A 22438-nucleotide genomic window follows, 5' to 3' on the forward strand; every position below is an offset into this window, starting at 1 on the left:
CAGATTCAAGACATGAAAATCTGGAGTTCAAGCTATTAAAGATAGGGAGATAGCATTGTCAAAAGCCTGAGTGTTAAAAGTTAAACCCCTAATACTAGTGTGCATTTACCTGGTCATGTATACATCACAACCAAACATCTTAGGGCATAAAATTATCAGTTCACACTGTGTCTCATATTTAGATCAACACATTTAAAGAACTTTACAGCTTTGCTTGAATTTGGATCTATGACATTTCACTTTATCACTTTTAATGTGTGAATTGCAGCCCAGAACTTCAAGACGAGCTGCTTTGGTCCCGAGGGGAGAAAAAACGATTAAGAAGATTACTCAGGAATTTTGAAGAGGAATTTTTAAAGAAAAATGACAGGTATTTTGATGACTAAAAAGGCACTTTTATTGTAATGAAACACATTTTTTTATGTATAAGTGTATCAATTTACCCAATGTACAGATGCATTAACTATTTGTGCATTTCCTGTCTGATGAAAATGTAAAGTTTAAGCAAATTGTTGGTGTAGCAGTAATATGAATATTAAATATGTTAAAACTTTTGGGATAAGGGAATTTTGAAATTTGTATTTTTTGATATTGATATGTCATATTGACAGTGTTTAAACATATTTTTTGTCTTTTACAGAAAAGTCCAGAGGGAGGACAGAATTCCCTTGCAATCAGAATATCAAGGTTACAAGGTAACTGAAGTAAAAAATAATTGTTATCAATGATGCTGTATGTACATGCATGGCAACATGGGATAAGTGTTAACTTTCTCTTAGATTAGCAAAAGTTGGAATATTTGGTCACAATTTCTCTCCTAATGACATAGTTTCAAGGTTGTTCTTAATTACACTCATAATATGTCCTGTTAAAAAAGGTTTATAAAATGTTGGAAAAGATCATGATATCTAGAAATACACAAATACGTGATATTGAAGTTTTAAATATGTGTACATAACTTGACCTTTATGGTTTCTAAAAAGTTGTACTTATTTGTTTTTATTTTTATTTTTCAGCAAACAAAGGCCAGATTAAAGTTATTGGAAGCACTGATATCTAAATATCAACAGTCATCAGATGCGTAGTTTTTAGTGTTATCTCCCTTGTTCATGTGATAAAACATTGTAGTGCGTATTCCACATGTTGCTGACACGACTGTTTCCTCTGAACTGGTGGACTAGTACTAAACCTAACACAGCTGCTGTCTCTGGACTTGTACAGACTTGTTAACAGATGTGTAGGTTTTGGAGTTATCTCCCTTGTTCATGTTATCGCATATTGCTGACACGACTGTTTCCTCTGGACTGGTACTGACCTGATACAGCTGTTCCCGTTAGACTGGTACCTACCTGGTTTCTCTGGACTGGTACTGACCTGATACAGCTGTTCCCGTTAGACTGGTACCTACCTGGTTTCTCTGGACTGGTACTGACCTGATACAGCTGTTCCCGTTAGACTGGTACCTACCTGGTTTCTCTGGACTGGTACTGACCTGATACAGCTGTTCCCGTTAGACTGGTACCTACCTGGTTTCTCTGGACTGGTACTGACCTGATACAGCTGTTCCCGTTAGACTGGTACCTACCTGGTTTCTCTGGACTGGTACTGACCTGATACAGCTGTTCCCGTTAGACTGGTACCTACCTGGTTTCTCTGGACTGGTACTGACCTGATACAGCTGTTCCCGTTAGACTGGTACCTACCTGGTTTCTCTGGACTGGTACTGACCTGATACAGCTGTTCCCGTTAGACTGGTACCTACCTGGTTTCTCTGGACTGGTACTGACCTGATACAGCTGTTCCCGTTAGACTGGTACCTACCTGGTTTCTCTGGACTGGTACTGACCTGATACAGCTGTTCCCGTTAGACTGGTACCTACCTGGTTTCTCTGGACTGGTACTGACCTGATACAGCTGTTCCCGTTAGACTGGTACCTACCTGGTTTCTCTGGACTGGTACTGACCTGATACAGCTGTTCCCGTTAGACTGGTACCTACCTGGTTTCTCTGGACTGGTACTGACCTGATACAGCTGTTCCCATTAGACTGGTACCTACCTGGTTTCTCTGGACTGGGACTGACCTGATACAGCTGTTCCCGTTAGACTGGTACCTACCTGGTTTCTCTGGGCTGGTACTGATCTGATACAGCTGCTGAACCTGCACTAGTATTACCTTGAAACAGCAGTTTCTGGTGCCACGTTCGCTACAAGGAACAGTATGGTGTCACTACCCTGCCTAGTTTGCGACAGTACAGTTACGAATTCCTGTTCTTGTGTGACGTCCAATGATTCGTGAAAGGCATCGTTGACCTGTTGAACTATAAACTTGTAGGAGGCTAAAGGTCATGTGGTGTCCTGTTGAACTGGATTTTGTTGACAGAACGTTGATAAAGACGAGCTTTGTTGACAAGACTTAACAGCAGTTGAATTTCTTTTGCGCTTTAGTTCTGAATGAGACGGCATTTTGTTCCTTAGGCTGAGACTGTATGCAGCTAAGAATGATCCGTTAGATAGAAAACATCATGTTTATTTGGGCTTTGATAGAAAAATTAACATATTAAGTGTTATTAGGTATGTTTTGGAGGGTAAAAAAAACTGAAGTTGTTCAACAAATTGGTTCATATTGTGACAAACATTTGTGATGGTGAACTGCAAGATCTATAATAATTTTTTGTTTGTTTTAAGAAAGTTGACAAAAAACAACAACAATCATCACAAGTCTCACCATTTTGCATTATTTGAACAGCATATTTTGCCGAATTGAAACATACCCGGTAACTACTGCTTATTAAGAAAGTGTGGAGTTATATACAAAAAAGAAAACAATTTATATCTACATAGATAGGGCAAATGTCTTTGTTGTGCATGCATAAGTTTGGTCAGAACCTGTATAATTTCTAACAGATTTGCTACCATATATAATCATGACCTTACCAGTCGTCTGAAAGACGTAAAATCGATGTATATATAGTATAATACTTTGAGTTGAGTAAGGATGTGAAACAGTTGTATTGTTATTTATTGAAGTTATGAGTATGATAGTACTGTGATTATATAGACACCGGTTAATATTGAGATGCATTGTGTAAGTTACACATATACACATGTGTACAGTTGCATGTGTGCTAAATATATATATATATGTATATTTTCATGAAAATGTCTTTTTTAAACCTTGAAGTATTTCATGTAAGGTTGTTGAAAGAGAAAGTGTTGTGAAAGATTGTAATATATGTAAAAAGCGTACAGGGCTGTGATCAGACACTTAGAGGATTTTCTTCTGTAACTTTTACCAAAGTATTTCTTGTCTGTCGCAAAGCAAACAAGATACAATGACAAGGTGCCCCAATGTACGGCCACTGTGCTTGTTAAGACAGATATTGTCTGGCTTTTGAAGAAAGACTGCATAGTTGCCCAGTTACGCAGTTGTATTTTGGTTGAACTGCAGAAGATTTTCCTGTAAGTATAATTTCGTAGGCAGCAGAACGAGGAGGCCAAGGAGAAAGTGAGTAGAGTTCCACATCGTCCATGATAGAGAGACAGTGACCATTAGTCGTTCGTCCATGATAGAGAGACAGTGACCATTAGTCGTTCGTCCATGATTGAGAGACAGTGACCATTAGTCGTTCGTCCATGATAGAAAGAGTAACCATTAGTTGTAAATGTAGCCTCTTTGATTTACCATTGTATCAAGTATTGATTCCACATTAGTTGTTTTTTTGTTTATCCCCCTCCCCAAATTTATTTTCTTTACTACATGGTCTTATATTTAACGCCTACTACAAACTGTAGATATACTTGTATGTAGTCAATTTTCAGCTTATGATTTTTTTTATTTTTTTTTTCCAGTTTATACAATAGGGCACATAAAATTAGAGTATTTACCTCAAACTGAAATATTCCCTATATTTTATAGTATGACAGTATTTGAATACAGTTGTGTAATTTAACAGCTGTTAAATATATATACACACAAGTGACCTTTTTGGCAGAAGTCAGTTATTACAACCTGTATTATATGTTCATAAAATTGGTTGAAACAAGTGGGGATAGGGTTTTTTGGCGAATATATGCAAAAAGATAAAAGGTTTAAAATTTCAAGTAATTTGTACTAACATGATTATATGATACACAAATATGATGAGATGGAAGTTAAAATTTGTTAAAATGCTGTTCATCTGATTTCTGATCTCAAAAGTTTATTTCCTTTGATGTTCCCTGTACGTACTTGAATCAGCAGTGTTGTACTGAAAAGGGACAGAACTCTTTGACACTTTCACCACTATAGACCATAATGAACTCATCCAGATCAATGCATGGTGGAGTCTACTAAGTTACATAGGGGTGAAAGGGTTCGAAAATGCTTTGCGTATAAATGTCAAGGAATACACAAATATGTTTGTGAACATTTATACTTATGACATGGAAGTCATCCTTTGGAAATCCCGTAATATTTATACAGTCCCATCTTGAACTTAAATACCCATTTACTGGATCCTATTTATCCAAGGCAAAGTGATCAAAGTGTATACATGCATACACAGCCATAGGATCGGTGTAGGTATGCAACATTTTATTAAAAACTGGTTTATGAATGTGTACATGTTTAATGTCATCCAGATTTGTCGTGTCCAGTTACCATGGAAATTGTTGTTTCTGGGTATGTGTTTTGGTCTACATGTGTACCTGTGCACAGTATTTTCGTATATGTATACCTGGGGTCTGTGTTTGACTGGGTACTCTGGGTACAATGTATATCTGGATATGGTATATTTGCATACCATATATGTCTGGGAACTATATTTATCTAGGTACTATATTTATCTAGGTACTATGTTTATCTGGGTACCATGTATATATGGGTACTACAGGTATGTATATCTGGGTAACATGTATATATGGGTACCATGTATATATGGGTACTATGTATATCTGGATATGGTGTTGCTGGGTCCTGTATACATGTATCTAGGTACCATGTATATCTGGGTACTATGTATAACTGGGTACTTTGTATATCTCATAATCTGGATACCTTGTATATCTGGGTACCATGTATATATGGGTACTATATATGTATATCTGGGTATGGTATTTCTGGGTACTATGTATATCTAGGTACCATGTATGTCTGGGTACTATGTATAACTGGGTACTTTGTATATCTCATCTGGATACCCTGTATATTTAGGTACTGTTTATATATGGATACCCTGTATATTTAGGTACTGTTTATATCTGGATACCCTGTATATCTAGGTACTGTTTATATATGGATATCCTGTATATCTGGGTACTGTTTATATCTGGATACCCTGTATATCTAGGTACTGTTTATATATGGATACCATGTATATCTAGGTACCATGAATGTCTGGATACTATGTATAACTGGGTACTTTGTATATCTCATCTGGATACCCTGTAAATCTAGGTACTGATTATATCTGGATACCATGTATATCTAGGTACCATGAATGTCTGGGTACTATGTATATCTGGGTACTATGTATAACTGGGTACTTTGTATATCTCATCTGGATGCCCTGTATATCTAGGTTCTGTTTATATCTGGAAACCCTGTATATCTAGTTACTGTTTATATCCGGATCCCCTGTATATCTAGGGACTGTTTATATCTGGCTACCCTGTATATCTAGGTACTGTTTATATCTGGATACCCTGTATAGCTAGGTATTGTTTATATCTGGATACCCTGTATATCTAGGTACTGTGTATATCTGGATACCCTGTATATCTGGGTACTGTGTATATCTGGATACCCTGTATAGCTAGGTACTGTTTATATCTGGATACCCTGTATATCTAGGTACTGTTTATATCTGGATACCCTGTATATCTGGGTACTGTTTATATCCGGATACCCTGTATATCTAGGTACTGTTTATATCTGGATACCCTGTATAGCTAGGTATTGTTTATATCTGGATACCCTGTATATCTAGGTACTGTGTATATCTGGATACCCTGTATATCTGGGTACTGTGTATATCTGGATATGGTATATTTGGGTAGAGTGTAAATGAGGATATATGTATCTTTACTGTATTGTCACTAATTGTGGTTCATTGATCTCAAACGGAGGGCTTGTAATGGAGGTAGAGCTTGGAGGATTGAAGTTCCAGAGACCAGCTTAATAAAAGGTTTATGTAAACATAAACTGTAGTAAGTTATGTCAGCCACCATGTTGTTTGTATATATAGCGTTTATTATACTGTGCTGGACTTCCCAGAGCTTCCATGCTGCTTGTGCTACTTGAATACCAGACCTAGATATTACTTAAAATATAGCTGATGTAATCTGCTGTCTAAACATCCTTAATCAAGCTAATATGGTAAGCTTGCAGTGAATCCATCCTAAACCAAGATGATGTAATACTGTAGTGTTATCATTCTTTATGAAGTTAATATTGTGACTAGTTTTACCATCCAACTCGAAGCTAGTGTCATACCCCAGTGTGACAGTCCTAAACCAAGATAATGTAATACTGTAGTGTTATCATTCTTTATGAAGTTAATATAGTGACTAGTTTTACCATCCAACTCGAAGCTAGTGTCATACCCCAGTGTGACAATCCTAAACCAAGATAATGTAATACTGTAGTTTAACATTGTACCATCCTATGCCAAGTTAATGATAAACCTACAGTGTTACCATCCTAGACCAAGTTATCAAAGCAGGCCCTTATTGTGTCTCTATGTTCAGCTGTTGAAGTAGAGCTGAACATATAGAGGCACAGTATCAATTTGACAGATATCACCAGTAGGGATGGCTGGTGGTCAGTTTGACAGATGTCACCAGTAGGGATAGCTGGTGGTCAGTTAGAGAGATGTCATCAGTGGGTACAGCTGGTGGTCAGTTTGACAGATATCAACAGTAGGGATAGCTGGTGGTCAGTTTGACCGATATCACCATAAGGAAAGCTGAGAATATACTGTAGTAATGTTTTTAAATTGGAGAAATGTTTTCTGTTAGTTTAGTTAAATTTAATTTTTCCTCATAATACTTACACGGCGTGTAATACAGGATAACACCGATACTAACCTGTCTCTGTGATGATGTTAAGAAATGTTGGAGGACATTCCCGATTGTGAATGATTGACTATATTTGCATTGTTTCTTTTTGAATGATCACAACGTGTACCTCTCTTGTTAGAACAATTTTATTTGCGTCCATAGATTCACTACTGTTCATACACTGATACCAGATAGCTTATTTTTTGTACAGTTATTTGCCAAGAAGTGCTGTAGACTACTTTGTAGATTTGCTGCCTGTTATGTTGCAGCTGCAATACGATTGTTAAATATGTGTAAAAGATCATTGTGTACATGTATTTCCCTCAACTATAAGGGCGAGTCCAACATTGTTGATTTACAGATGAAAGCTTAATAAAAGCCTTTTCCGAACATGATATGTTTTGTTGTTATTAGCCATTCTCTATTTATTCTGAGGGGAAAACCATCTGATGAACCTACATTAATTGTGATATTGTAAGTGAGGCTGCAGCCGGTGCATTGGTATCAGATGTTAACAAAAGGTAGCATACCTCCTTAAGTCTAACAATACCGGCTGCAGCATTGGTTAGGTGGAACCACAACTCACAGTGCTTGTGATGGAAAAGCAGACACCAGGCTGAATTTTCTGAAGTGCCTGAGGTGGCAAAGTTGAAATAATGTAGCTGGCTGTATAAGGAAACTAAGATAACAGAGGTCAAGTCAGTCTTGACCGGTAAACACCTGTTAATATATCAGGTAATGTGTTCACATTATCCTCGACTCCCCAGTCTTCACTCACACACCTGTGTTATTGGACAAGATAAACCAATCAGATAGCATTGCAATCATACTAAAGCCACAACAAAGACCATGCTGCAAGGTGGTTGGTTAGTCTTTTGTTGTGCCCTGTGAGTTCTTCTCAATGGTTTTATGCCAAGTGTTCCTTGACCTTCCTCCTCTCTGGCTGAATTGTCAGCAAAGGGTCTTTGGTTCTGCCATCCAGCATTAGGGATGAAACCGTCTATGTGTTGCAGATGCATATGAAGCAGAAATGATGGAAGGAAAAGATAGCTATCATATCATGAATTACCCTCCAGCATTGGCATCCATACAAAATGACCGATTTGACGTTGGTATTATAGGGTCAAATCGTTGTCCTGAGGTCGGAGTGTCAGATGTTTCTTAATCGACAGTACAAGTTCTTGATCTGATGAGTTCTCGATGCTAATTAGGAATCCGTGGTTTGTGAAAATCTCTCCTCAAGCTCTTCCTCGTCTACAAGAATAATGTCTTTTGTGGTGTGTTGATTTTCATCACCCGGGTCTTTTTTGTGGTGACGAAATAACCCAAACGCTTGGACACACTGCTTCAGTCTTGTTATCTTCTCTTGAAGATAGGGTTTCTTGGTCGATAGCAGGGCTACATCATCAATAAAGTTCAGATTCTTCAAATAAAAATATTGGTTCACCTGGCTCTCCTAGCTGGTTTTGTATGCGTTCTTGACGAAAATTACAAAAATCGAAAGAAGACCGATCCCCGAGGCCGTTCGCTGTTTCGTAGCTTTTCAGGCGAACGGTTTTCTTGCGAAGGTTGAATCAACATTTGACGAAATTCAATATTTTGAATAAAGACAATCATTCGTGCCATACCTCTGTTCATGAATATAACTACGAACGGAATAGCAAAGCCGTTTTTTAGAAAAGTCGTAAATACGACGTAAACCGTATTTCGAATGCCACTAACCGGCTTCCGTAGATGAACACCTCCTTGTGTAAGGTCAATAGTATATGGTGGATGGTACACATAATGCCCATACTCATCTTGTATCATATATCAAGATAAATCAAGCCAACATGTTGAGACTGGCGCATGGTGTCTAACTGGTAGATACTGTAGAATAGGAGAACAGGGCAAACTACAGAAAGGGCATTAGTTAAACATTCAGTGACATCTTCTAACATTGCTTTATGATCGTATTTTTTATTTGTGCAATAGTTTTTCAAAATTTGCTTGGTATGTGGAATTTATCGGAATGTGTTTCTAGATGACGGCACCCTCGAAATTCCAGGGGTAAGCTCAGTTACGCTCTATGCACCCCTGGAATATATCATTATTTGAAGGTACGCAGGCAACGATATGATTGGTTTCAGGTATTTAAACTGACCAATCGCTAGGCTGATACCTGGCCTTTGAAGAAATCAAAGCGACACGACTTCAAAGCCGGCCAATTTTACCGTCAAGCTGTCGACGAGTGATTCTTTAGATAATTGTGTCGTCTGCAAGGTAGAGGATATGGAGCCTTCAATTCCGGCGTCACAACATATTCCAGGCGTGCAGAGAATTTCAGTGAGCGGAATCAATGGAATTTCCAGGATTCCACCATCTAGAATTAAATTCCAATATATTCCATATATTTCCAGGACGTGGTGGCGGAATTATGTTTCCTTGACGGTTTGAACAAGCACTGACATTCCAGTTTAAACGTTCTTGACGTCACAGACGGTTCATGTTAACGTGTCACCAATATATATATGCAAGAACTTACATAAATTGACACTTTTTTCTCTTATATAATGCGCCGTCCTTAAATGACCATAGATGTTGACAGGACGTTAAACAATACGAAACCGAACTGATACAATGCAGCTTTGCTCTCTTGCATTGCACAATTCTAATTTAATGACGTAACGTAACTACAAAGGTAAAATGTCGTTCACGTTACATCAGTTTCCCAATGGATTCTATGTTGGGTATTTTTCAATATTTTCACGACTTCGTTTGACATCCAATTTTAATAAAACTTTACATCATGTTAGAAAATTACCAGTGTTTCTTGTGGTAATATTAATATTATCATTCGTGCCTCTGTTGTTGAGATATCACTTTTCCTCCCTACATAGGAATTATACCTTGGCGTCGTTCCCATAGACACAATGTTAAACTTTGCCTAAAAAACTGTTTTGGCCAATTAACTCATCGTGGTTAGAATTTTAGGAAACGGATAAATTTCAAAAAAAATTCTGGCTGTATACATGCGAGTCAGGAGATAGGATATAATAATAGATCGGTGAAATACCAGACAAAATGAAATTAGCCACGTCAGATCGATTCGGCAGTACCTCGGGTATAATGTCAATTCCTGTTAAATTCTAACAAAAGTAAGATTCGCCAATTTTTTCTGGAAAAATCGAAACGATTACTTAAATTTCATTTATTATTGAATTTTCCGAACTAATCCTGTTTTGGTTATTAGATTAGACGTTAATTTACTTCCGGTATAGCTTTCTTATCGAATTTGTTTACCCTTTTTGCTTACTTAACGAGCAGCTGATGACCTTTCTTACACGGTATGTATTGCTATTTCGTTGTAATATATGAACATATAGATCCTATGAGGATAATCGTTTGTAGGTCAAATCAAATGCTACAGCATTACAGTGGGTTGCAAGAGCTTGGCCGCTTTCGTTTATCGCGGTCCAAACGGTTGAACCGGTTGGACCAGACTTGTTCGTTTATGACAGAAGGTCGGACTTAGTAATATGACACTGCTTTGAGGCGAGCCTTGACAAAGCACTGCAAGGCATGCATACACGTTTGCAGGTCTGCCAGGATTTAATAAACCCGAAAATGTTGCATTTGAAAACAGTCGGATCGGTTGTTCCACATAAACGGGCAGGTCCCAAGTTAAGTGGGACTGTGGCTTACTGTATTCAACGCAGGTAAATCAAGTTGATGCAACTGCCGAGGACTCCTATATTAATAAATATCCATTGATACCAAATCATTTGCTGCATTTTGAGTTTGATTGTGTTATGTTTTGCTTTTTAAGATCATATACAAATTAGCGATTAGTCCGGGCTTTTTAGCTGAGACCAATCAAATAGCAAGCCGCGTGCCTTCAATTTTGTTATGACCTATTCCAGGGGTACAGAAAGTGAAAGTGAGCGTAACCCCTGGAGTATCGAGGATGGCAATGGCAGTGTCGATGCAAATTGGATTAAAAACCCTTCCTCACTAGGTGCCTACTGTATACAGAAAAGGCTAATGACCGCATCATTATGATAAGGCGGTGTTGCGCGAAATAGAAACCCCGCGAAACAGGTTCTGATCGGGACAACCGCGAAATATATATTAGTACCGCGAAACGGTTGACGTCGTTTTTCTATTGCGACGCTATACAGTATTAACACACGCATAAAAGGTTTGAAACGTCACTCATTAGCATATTCATGGGAAGTACATATATTATGTATACTTTTTGACAAATTCAAAATCCACGACGTCACGATGTTTACGGAGCAGAAATCTTTTCTAAATAGAAATCAAGTCATACACGTATTTCGGCGGACATTGTCGTATGAATAAAGAGTAAATTACATAAAAGCATTATTTAGCTTGTAAATAGCTAGAATGGGAATAACCTACCCTGTTTACAAAAATTGTATTGATTACTTCAACAACTTCCGCTCCGGTTTCAAAATACATAATGACTCACATTGGCAGTATGTGTATGTCGACACATAATGTAAATGTGGGCGTGCGTGCCTGGACTTAATAAGTAATCAAACTGCAGTGTTGAAGAGAAAAGATTACGACAGAATTTGTATAAAAATTCCATAACCTCATACACTATGTATATTGTATCTTATGGCGTATCGACGTTTAAACACGAGTACAAACACGAGTACAAAAGTACGCCTACGTCTGTTTTGGATCAGCGCTTTATTCAGTCGTGTAAAGAAGGGAAATAATGGCTATATATATAGTGACATCTTCTTTTCTGAGAACACAGTCACTATCTGCATGAAATCATTATACCTGCCGGTGTAAATAATATTTTAAGTTATAAACATTTTATCTTCACAATGACTCGTTTGAATGTCCATGTTTCATACGGATACTACTCAATAATCTGAGCCTAAAAATAGTCCTTGCAGTAAATGAATTGATATCTTTTCTCGAGACGCGTTCATGGATCATTCGGCACACCTCGGCAGATATACATCTAGATGAAGGGTACCGGAATCGGCCGAGGTTAGCCGAATGATTCGTGGATATGACAGTCTGTCCGAAACGTGTGGCAAAATTCGTCACATCCGTTGAATAAACATTATCAATACACACACGACGCCCTTGCCATATCAAATTAGCTGTCAGAGACGCCTTCCCTTCTATGGAGAGTCCTATCTGTAATAGCGATATGCGGTCAGCCTTCCATGATATTCCAGGGATTATGCTCACTTTGACTCTCTGCACCCTAGGAAATCGAAGGCTCAGTGTGCACCGCCTTGTGCATGAGACGAGAAGGAAGCTCGATCATTTGATGTACATCAAAAGAATCTCTCGGTTGCGTAGCGGTAAAATTGGCTGACATTGAAATCCGCGGTTGTCACTCCTCTGTAATCTTTAAAGGACGAACCTAGCGAATGGTCAGGTCTTTCTACCAGAGACCAATCAAATAGCCAGCCGCGTGTCTTCAATTTTCAGGGGTCCAGAGAGCGAACGTGTCTTTTTGGTTATTTCAGAGACTATTAAACCAGTATATTTATTCACCTCTGGTTATTCTACCCTTCAGCATTTGTTGTCCCGAGCGCACAGAAATTCGTTCAATATTATAAATCTATTTACATAAATGTATATTTACTTGCATGTATAACATTCCTATAAGATGTGATACATGTGGTCATTAGAATATAATATTGTTACATATAGCGCCATGACCTTCCGTACCCTTTGTAGATAACAACCGCCATACTTGATAACACGCAGCGAACAAGATGGCTTCCACCGGTACAGTACCCGCGACAATGAAAGCTTTAGTGAAGACAAAGGAAGCTTTTTCATTCGATCTACAGACCGTACCCGTGCCGGAACCGACGGGCGACGAGGTGTTGATAAAAGTGGACGCAGTGTCGGTATGTGGTTCCGACATCAACATGTACACATGGAATGATGTGGCCAAAGTCATAGCAACGATACCGTTTACGCCCGGCCACGAGTGTGCAGGTACGGTAGTCAAGTGTGGACCAGACGCCGACATACCGGTGGGCAGTAAAGTCGGCGTAGAGAATCATTACTACTGCGGAACATGTTACCAGTGTACGCATGACACCCGCGAAATATGTCTCAACATGGGGCAGTTCGGACACGGGAGGCAGACGCCGTATGGAGGATGTTCCGAGTACACAATAGTTCCTGCCAAGTTTCTATACGTACTCAAACGATCTCTGAGTAAGTTAGTCAGTATTTATAGTTTGCTTCATTTGGTTTTTACAAAATTTTATTATTAATTGCCAAAAACTGCATTTATTTTCCATATATTATGGTATTAATATGCGTAGTACAGTTATAATGTCATATACAAAAATGATGTATATTTTCAATTTATGTACATACAGTATCTCAGCCAATCAACAGATCCAGCAATCTCAATAAAGTGCATCCGAAGTCGCCTTCATTAGAATCAGCAGTTGTAATCAGAATTTGTCGTCTTAACTCGGAAAGGGAAATGTTTGTCTGATTATTTAACAACTCATGTGTCTATACACATTTGCTATATTTGAAATGCACTTTAAAATGATCATAGATACAGCGCGTGGCTTTACTAAGTTTTCACTATATACGACGATGGACGAAAGGCGATTTGCTATTCCTCATTATGGACACTTGACGCTAACATGGGAATAATTTGATCTACTAAAACTCATTATCAATGTATCGCTTTTGTTTTACTGTAGCACCCGACCAGATCGCAATGCTGGAGCCCCTTGGTGTCGCCCACAATGCGGTGGAGCGACTCGACTGTAGGGGAGAAGATGTACTGGTCATCGGCTGTGGGGCCGTGGGTATCCTGGTGCAGAAAGTCGCCAGGTCTATGGGGGCCAAGAGGTACGTACAAAGTTATCTCGCATTGAGCAACACATCTGCATCGCTTACACAATTTATGGATTCAAAATAACTTGCAGTATATCAAACGCAAAAATACTCTAACTTTATTCACATTGGCGATCACAAATATGTATGGACGTCAAGGAGTGTAAAAAAGTTTCTCAAGCAGTACCGCACATGCATCATAATCAGAGGGTCATAAAATGTATAAACGCCGAGAAATATCACACCTAACTTATAATGAAACTAATGGTCAAGTAGTCTATGGACACAGAGAAAGAAGTACATAAAGGCGAGCGCTCTGTAACTCACTTGATTTGGATGTACATCATACTCAAACTGTACTCAGACCAGCGGTCACGCATTAAAAGACAATGGAAAGCGCAGAGAATCGCGCATACGGGGTCAGAAAAATATATGGTTGCCGAAGCCAAATAAATAAAATAAAATAAGTATACAACATTTGATAAAGCGCCCTTTCTAGCTAACATAAGCCAGTCTAAAGCGCTTTACAGTACATAGATATACAGTTTTATACAGTCAATACAATTAACATATATATTAATCAATACAATATTGAGGAACTAACTACTAGTCATATGCCACCTGGCTTATATTTCCCTATGTGTGTATGCCTGTGTGTGCTGGAGATGTATTATGTTCTGTTTGTAGTGGGACCGTGCTTCCAACGGTATCATTTATGGTGCCACCTCACTTTAATGCTACAGCACAGATACCGCAACACCCACCCCAGACCATTTTATACTCCACCTGGGTTGTTGGAGTTGTGTAGGCAGGAGAAAAACACTTTTTCTGAATATTCCATGTGTACGGCGACTTTGGGGATCGAACCCCGGCCGCCTGCTTGGAAGGCCAGATTGTTAAACACTCGACCAATCCGCCCAAATAGCACACAATACACCCTCACAAAGCAGTGGTGTGTTCATAGACCTTTTAAGGTTTCAAATTTCCTTGAGGATTTCAATTGCGAAATGTATGCCATTTCAAACTTACTTCATATATGAAAAAAATATTTAATATTAAAATGATATTCCATTTGTGTTTTTACCGCAGGGTGATTGCAGCTGACATTGACGAAAGTAAATTAAAATTTGCCAAAGAACTTGGGGCAGATATAACTGTCAACACTAAAGAAAAAGACTTGAAAGAGGTAAGACTGATATAGATCTCTTAAGAGGTAAGACATTTAATGAAATATCCAATGTGACCCAAAAGAGGCAAGATTAAAAAATATCACATGGAGCTTAAAAGAATGAATACTTCATACTGTCCAATGTAAACAAAAGACAAAAAAGAGGTTGTGTTCTTCACAGATATTCCGCGTGAAAGAAAAAAAGGTAAAACTTTGTAAATATCTCGTGTGATCCCAAAGAGGCAAGACCTCATACATATGACGATTGGAGCTAAGATTCTTGAAAGGTAGAATGTGCGACCTTAAAAATAGGGAAAAAAATATACCACAATGAAAACACACAAGGACAAAATCAATATACATAGAAGAAAACAGTTAATGAAGAGGTCCGATCGGTCAGAGGTCGGTTAAATTGTCGCAAGTAAAATACAAAGCAAATTAAATCCTCAAATACTTCAATCTGATCTGTCTCAACAAACCTATAGCAGTAAAAAGGTATCAGATGGTCTTGATTTTGTAGTAGTCATATTTAAGTTTTTCCCTTAATAACTCGAACGCAGTTTTGTGCAACCGGGCCAGGTATCGCTTCACAAAAAGGATGTGAAACCGGTATAGGTGTTTCGAAGAGGTAAGCGTTTCCGGCACCACAATTCATGTTGTGGCACCTGTTACGATGTCTTCCCCAACTCCAAGACTGTATGTACATAATCAACGATTTAAGTCACAGAGGACAGATCTTTACTCATGGCAGACAATGCCATATCTTAGTGGCATACGAGGTCATCATGACGACAGAGTAGATCAAAGCGTCTCATGTAGAAAACCCTGACTAAGTAGTTTATTGATCAACATGACTTCTCGCATCACCCCTGCAGGTCGGGGATCGAGAAAAGAATACACCTTCTGTTACCAACTGCATGTATCGTAAGAGGCGACTAATGTGGGGAACCCCTACAGCATTGGGAATTTGCTTTTGTGCCCTCGATTTGGGGACAAAAAAGCGACCAAAACAAATTTGCTGCACCCATTGCAATATTTTGGATCTTTAAATTTCTTTCTACTTATAACAACATTTTATTTCCTAGTGCCTTGCTTGGCTTACGTGTTCAACGTTCGCCCAGGTGAGGAAGACAATGGCTTCTGTCCCCAGTAAAGTCCTTTATAATGGTAGTTGTTATTCTCTTCTTAACGTTCAGTTTTTAGGGTAGCACTATAAAGTCAGCATAAGTACCCCAACATACCCTGCCTCCTGCACACACACGCAAGCATGCATAGACAAAACACATGGAGGCACGCCCTTAAATGACCTTAGCTGTTAATAGGACGTTAAACAAAATAAAACCAAGCCAAACCAAAATTAGAACATGCTATGGAGTAGCAAATCAAACAGTCCCATATTTTACACCTATACACTCTTTTTGGTGAACGTTAACAATGTCATAGTTTCGCTTCAAATATTTTTGTGGGGATCTGTATGTTTTTCTTTTTTCATTGATGTCACGTTGTTTCTTTTTTCCTTTTCGTATCGATTTTGATTTCAGCTTTTGTGCATATGTGTTAAACATGCTTCAGCATTGTTCTAATGTATATGACGAATCTTCCAATGTGAAAATGCTTACAATCTGAATGTTCACACCATGGATGCAGACTTATAATATCAATGGTTCTATTCATCCTCAGTTTATCAAATCGTTTACTGATGGTGTCGGTATGGGACGTATATGTGAGTGCAGTGGTGCCGCAGTCATGGTCAACGCCACCTTCCCAATGCTGAGGAAAGGGGGACAACTGGTGTTAGTCGGCCTTCCCAAACAGCCACTTCACGTGGAGAACGTTCTTCAGGACGTAGGTTAGTTGTACTTTTTATCTATTCTATTAAAAAAGACATGCATTCAGAATACATAAATTGCTTAAATAGTACATGTGGTTATTTTCCTACCGTAAAAACTGTGAATGCGAATACGTAGCGTTATACAGTATACAATTGATGACATAGTTCTAAGTGTAAGGAAGGCTTGTTTTGAAAATTGACAATTATTAAACCTTTATACCAAAGTAAAATTGTAAAGATACCTAGTGTTAACTTCCGTATTAGCTCCTGATATTTATGCAAATTGTTAACAAAAGCTGTTCGTATGTTTATTGTCTCACAAACAACCAGTTTTGATATGTGAACACTTGAAAATTTGAAGACGTTGGTTTAAACTTTGTTTTATTCAAATTTTGTTTGATAATACATCGAAGTACATGTTTTATAAAACAGAAAAGGAAACAAAAACAAGTGTCGTGACACTTATGTAAATTTGTTACCTGCTTGGTAATCAACTTTTCAACACTAGCTACAAGAATGAAGTAATATGTACAATAGAATCATTACGGGAATAGGGGAGGGGGTAATGGATTGGTATGCAGTGGAAACCAGGAATGAATAAACATATCAATATACATATGATCATCAGATGGTAATATCATATTGCTCTATTGCAATTGAGTATGTGGAACACGATTCTGTAAAATATTACTATGCAATAGTAGATGAAAATGTCAGCAGTCCTGTAAATGGACACTCGATAAGGGTTAACATGTATATACAAGTTACATAGAATAAATCACCACTAAATCAACTATTGACACAATTAGTAGGTCACAAAGCACCGCCATGATTATTAAAAACGTTGCAGTTCACATACTAGCCATCACACTTATCAAATATAAGTCCATAAAACACTATCCCGCCTCGTCCCTGGTACGTCCTGCTCTTTCAAGGTAATGGTATAAAGAAATGCAATGACAAAATCACTGAATAAGCATATAAATCCAAATACATTTAAAACATAGTAGTAAAACGAATGCAACACAACATACATATATATATATGTATATGTCAAAATGAAATTGTTAAGAACTATTCGTTTATTTGAAATCTTTTAGTTTTTGAGTATATAATTTTGGACGGCTAGACAAATTGTAGTCAGGTGTTTTCTTGATGGGTTAGAAGACGTTGAATGTATTTTGGAGAAAACAAGGGAGCGTTTTGAGGACAAAAGAATTATATAAATGTAACATTTTCCGTTTCTTTTCAGTGTTTAAGGCGTTGACGCTGAAGACGGTGCATGGCCGTCGTATATTCCACACCTGGCGTGAAACCGAGGCTCTGGTAGCGGAGGGCAAGGTCGACGTGGACCAAGTCATCACGCATCATTTTTCGATGACGCAGTTCGAGGAGGCATTCAGAGTACTGATGGCTGGCGAGGCATGCAAGATAGTGCTCTACCCCTCACAGTAGTCCGGCGCTACCCTAGCGCGAGTCAAGTCCGCACTTACCTCAACGGCACCCTCAAATGCTCAAAATCGTGACGTCACTGACACATTTATGGAAGATTAAGAAATTGATTACATCCAATTGATTACAATTTGTTAATTATGAATGTTTTTTTATATGATTTTCTATGATTCATCAAATTTGATGCGCTACTCTTTAATCATAATTTTATGACAAAGTAAATAAGATCAAATTATTAAAATAGATATCAATTCAAATATCAATTGGATGAACAGATACTTGTTAATTGAGTATGTGGTAGATCACGTGGTTACCTAAAAACACATTGTAGGATTTGGTTGCTATGACAATACTGTCACACATTATTAAAAAGGAATGCTACCATGCCTCATGCGTGCACATCAATTATGTATTCAATTGTCTCTAGTTATATGATTATACTATAAATCTAGGGTGCATCAAATCGTTATAATAAAAATGATCATAAAATTTGTTCATGTTTCCAAGACTAATTAAAGTGGTTTTCGATGGGCAACTTTTCCTGTTCACTTGAATAGAGCCCAACCCTTAAACCACCTGGTCAAGGAAGTATTTCTTACTGATATTGTATACAGTATCTGCTTCAGGGTATTAACTATGTGTTCTCGCTGTAAGGAGAGCTGTCTTCCTTATTGACGGTGGTGAACAGCACAGATTATCGTATTATCGTATTATATTTTATACATTAAATTTAAGCAGCAATAATAACTATTTGTTGATCGTTGATTAAATAAATCACTGTTAATCGGCTTTTTGTTGGTATTATTTTTCTAAATTATACCCTGATACAATGTCATTGTTATTTATAAGCAAGGTGGTTAACGTAAATCCTCTTTATCAAAATAAATAACTTGCATCAAGAAACATGACGTCTCAGTGATTACTGTAAACAACGTCACACATCTCACTGATGACCGTAAACAACGTCACACATCTCAATGATGAAAGTAAATAATGTCACAAATATCGGTGATGACGGCAAAGTGTCGCACATCTCAGTGATGACCGTACACAATGTAACATTTTAGTGATGACCGTTGACAACGTACTAATCTCAGTGATGACCATAAACAACGTATTCATCTCAGTGATGACCGTAAACAACGTACTCATCTCAGTGATGACCATAAACAACGTCCTCATCTCAGTGATGACCATAAACAACGTACTCATCTCAGTGATGATTTTAAACAACGTACTTATCTCAGTGATGATTGTAAACAACGTTCTCATCTCAGTGATGACCGTAAACAACGTACTCATCTCAGTGATGACCGAACACAACGTACTCATCTCAGTGATGATTGTAAACAACGTACTCATCTCCTTGATGACCGTTAACAACGTTCTCATCTCAGTGATGACTGTACACAACGTACTCTTCTCAGTAATGAACGTAAACAACGTACTCATCTCAGTGATGACCGTAAACCACGTACTCATCTCAGTGATGACCATAAACAACGTACTCATCTCAGTGATGATTTTAAACAACGTACTTATCTCAGTGATGATTGTAAAAAACGTACTCATCTAGTGATGACCATAAACAACGTATTCATCTCAGTGATGACCGTAAACAACGTACTCATCTCAGTGATGACCGAACACAACGTACTCATCTCAGTGATGATTGTAAACAACGTACTCATCTCGGTAATGATTGTAAACAACGTACTTATCTCAGTGATGATTGTAAAAAACGTACTCATCTCAGTGATGACTGTAAACAACGTACTCATCTCCGTGATGATTGTAAACAACGTACTTATCTCAGTGATGACCGTAAACAACGTAATAATCTCAGTGATGACTAATCAACGTCACACATCTCAGTGATGACCGTACACAACGTACTCATCTCAGGGATGATTGTAAACAACGTCACACATCTCACTGATGATTGTAAACAACGTACTCATCTCAGTGATGACCGTAAACAACGTACTTATCTCAGTGATGACCATAAACAACGTATTCATCTCAGTGATGATTGTAAACAACGTACTCATCTCAGTGATGACTGTAAACAACGTACTCATCTCAGTGATGACTGTAAACAACGTACTCATATCAGTGATGACCATAAACAACGTACTCATCTCAGTGATGATTTTAAACAACGTACTTATCTCAGTGATGATTGTAAACAACGTACTCATCTCGGTGATGATTGTAAACAACGTACTTATCTCAGTGATGACTGTAAACAACGTACTCATCTCCGTGATGCTTGTAAACAACGTACTTATCTCAGTGATGACTGTAAACAACGTACTCATTTCAGTGATGATTGTAAACAACGTACTCATCTCAGTGATGACTGTAAACAACGTACTCATATCAGTGATGACCATAAACAACGTACTCATCTCAGTGATGATTTTAAACAACGTACTTATCTCAGTGATGATTGTAAACAACGTCCTCATCTCAGTGATGACCGTAAACAACGTACTCATCTCAGTGATGACCGAACACAACGTACTCATCTCAGTGATGATTGTAAACAACGTACTTATCTCAGTGATGACCGTAAACAACGTAATAATCTCAGTGATGACTAATCAACGTCACACATCTCAGTGATGACTGTAAACAACGTACTTATCTCAGTGATGACTGTAAACAACGTACTTATCTCAGTGATGACTGTAAACAACGTACTCATTTCAGTGATGATTGTAAACAACGTACTCATCTCCTTGATGACCGTTAACAACGTTCTCATCTCAGTGATGACTGTACACAACGTACTCTTCTCAGTAATGACCGTAAACAACGTACTCATCTCAGTGATGACCGTACACAACGTACTCATCTCAGTGATGATTGTAAACAACGTCACACATCTCACTGATGATTGTAAACAACGTACTCATCTCAGTGATGACTGTAAACAACGTACTAATTTCAGTGATGACCATAAACAACGTACTCATCTTAGTGATTACTAAACAACGTACTCATCTCATTGATGATTGTAAACAACGTACTTATCTCAGTGATGATTGTAAACAACGTACTCATCTCAGTGATGATTGTAAACAACGTACTTATCTCAGTGATGATTGTAAACAACGTACTCATCTCAGTGATGACTGTAAACAACGTACTCATCTCAGTGATGACCATAAACAACGTACTCATCTCAGTGATGACCATAAACAACGTATTAATCTCCATGATGATTGTAAACAACGTACTCATCTCGGTGATGACTGTAAACAACGTACTCATCTCAGTGATGATTGTAAACAACGTACTCATCTCAGTGATGATTGTAAACAACGTACTTATCTCAGTGATAATTGTAAACAACGTACTCATCTCAGTGATGACTGTAAACAACGCACTCATCTCATTGATGACCATAAACAACGTCCTCATCTCAGTGATGACTGTAAACAACGTACTCATCTCAGTGATGACTGTAAACAACGTACTAATCTCAGTGATGACTGTAAACAACGTACTTATCTCAGTGATGATTGTAAAAAACGTACTCATCTCAGTGATGACTGTAAACAACGTACTCATCTCAATGATAACTGTAAACAACGTACTCATCTCAGTGATAACCATAAACAACGTACTAATCTCAGCAATGACTGTAAACAACGTACTCATCTCATTGATGACCATAAACAACGTCCTCATCTCAATGATGACCATAAACAACGTACTCATCTCAGTGATGACTGCAAACAACGTACTAATCTCAGTGATGACTGTAAACAACGTACTCATCTCAGTGATGATTGTAAACAACGTATTCATCTCAGTGATGACCATAAACATGGAGTGTCGGTATTATCAAACCAATATACAAAAATAAGGGAAGTCCAGAAGACCCAGATAATTATAGAGCTATCACTTTAATTAGTTGTCTTGGTAAACTATTTTCTTCTATTTTCAATAAGCGTCTTAATGAATATGAAAAATAAATAAATTAAGTATCTCGATATCAGGCAGGGTTCAGAAAAGGTCATTCAAATATAGACAACGTTTTTATTATACATATTCTCATTTTTATATATCTTTCAAGCGGCGAAAA

At 37.9% G+C, this 22438-nt stretch overlaps 2 protein-coding genes across 7 annotated transcripts in view; both read left to right on the forward strand.

Annotated features, from left to right (window-relative positions):
• Positions 1-1272, forward strand: part of LOC110451221 (protein FAM13B-like) — a 58490-nt gene extending 57218 nt beyond the window's left edge. For all 6 annotated transcript variants that reach the window (XM_021499129.1, XM_021499133.1, XM_021499132.1 and 3 more), the window contains 3 exons: positions 269-370; positions 641-695; positions 1017-1272. In XM_021499129.1, coding sequence (XP_021354804.1) covers positions 269-370; positions 641-695; positions 1017-1085 — 226 coding nt within the window. In that variant the 3' untranslated portion in view covers positions 1086-1272. The remainder of the gene's footprint in view (positions 1-268; positions 371-640; positions 696-1016) is intronic.
• Positions 1273-10277: 9005 nt separating this feature from the next.
• LOC110451223 (L-threonine 3-dehydrogenase-like) lies at positions 10278-19183 on the forward strand. Its single transcript, XM_021499139.1, has 6 exons — positions 10278-10365; positions 12758-13249; positions 13756-13906; positions 14981-15077; positions 16740-16908; positions 18143-19183. Exons 2-6 carry the CDS (start codon positions 12796-12798, stop codon positions 18343-18345), a joined length of 1074 nt encoding a protein of 357 aa, XP_021354814.1. The 5' UTR covers positions 10278-10365; positions 12758-12795; the 3' UTR covers positions 18346-19183.
• The last annotated feature ends 3255 nt before the right edge of the window (positions 19184-22438 follow it).

The sequence above is a fragment of the Mizuhopecten yessoensis genome, unplaced genomic scaffold (assembly GCF_002113885.1).
Source record: "Mizuhopecten yessoensis strain PY_sf001 unplaced genomic scaffold, ASM211388v2 scaffold5877, whole genome shotgun sequence".
Lineage (NCBI taxonomy): Eukaryota > Metazoa > Mollusca > Bivalvia > Pectinida > Pectinidae > Mizuhopecten > Mizuhopecten yessoensis.

Bases quoted from the DNA above. Each gene is read 5' to 3' on its own strand.
- LOC110451223 (XM_021499139.1), top strand. From the start codon at position 12,796: ATGGCTTCCACCGGTACAGTACCCGCGACAATGAAAGCTTTAGTGAAG. The intron at 13,250-13,755 runs GTAAGTTAGTCA...GTTTTACTGTAG, and splicing joins CGTACTCAAACGATCTCTGA to CACCCGACCAGATCGCAATG. The intron at 15,078-16,739 runs GTAAGACTGATA...ATTCATCCTCAG, and splicing joins AAGAAAAAGACTTGAAAGAG to TTTATCAAATCGTTTACTGA.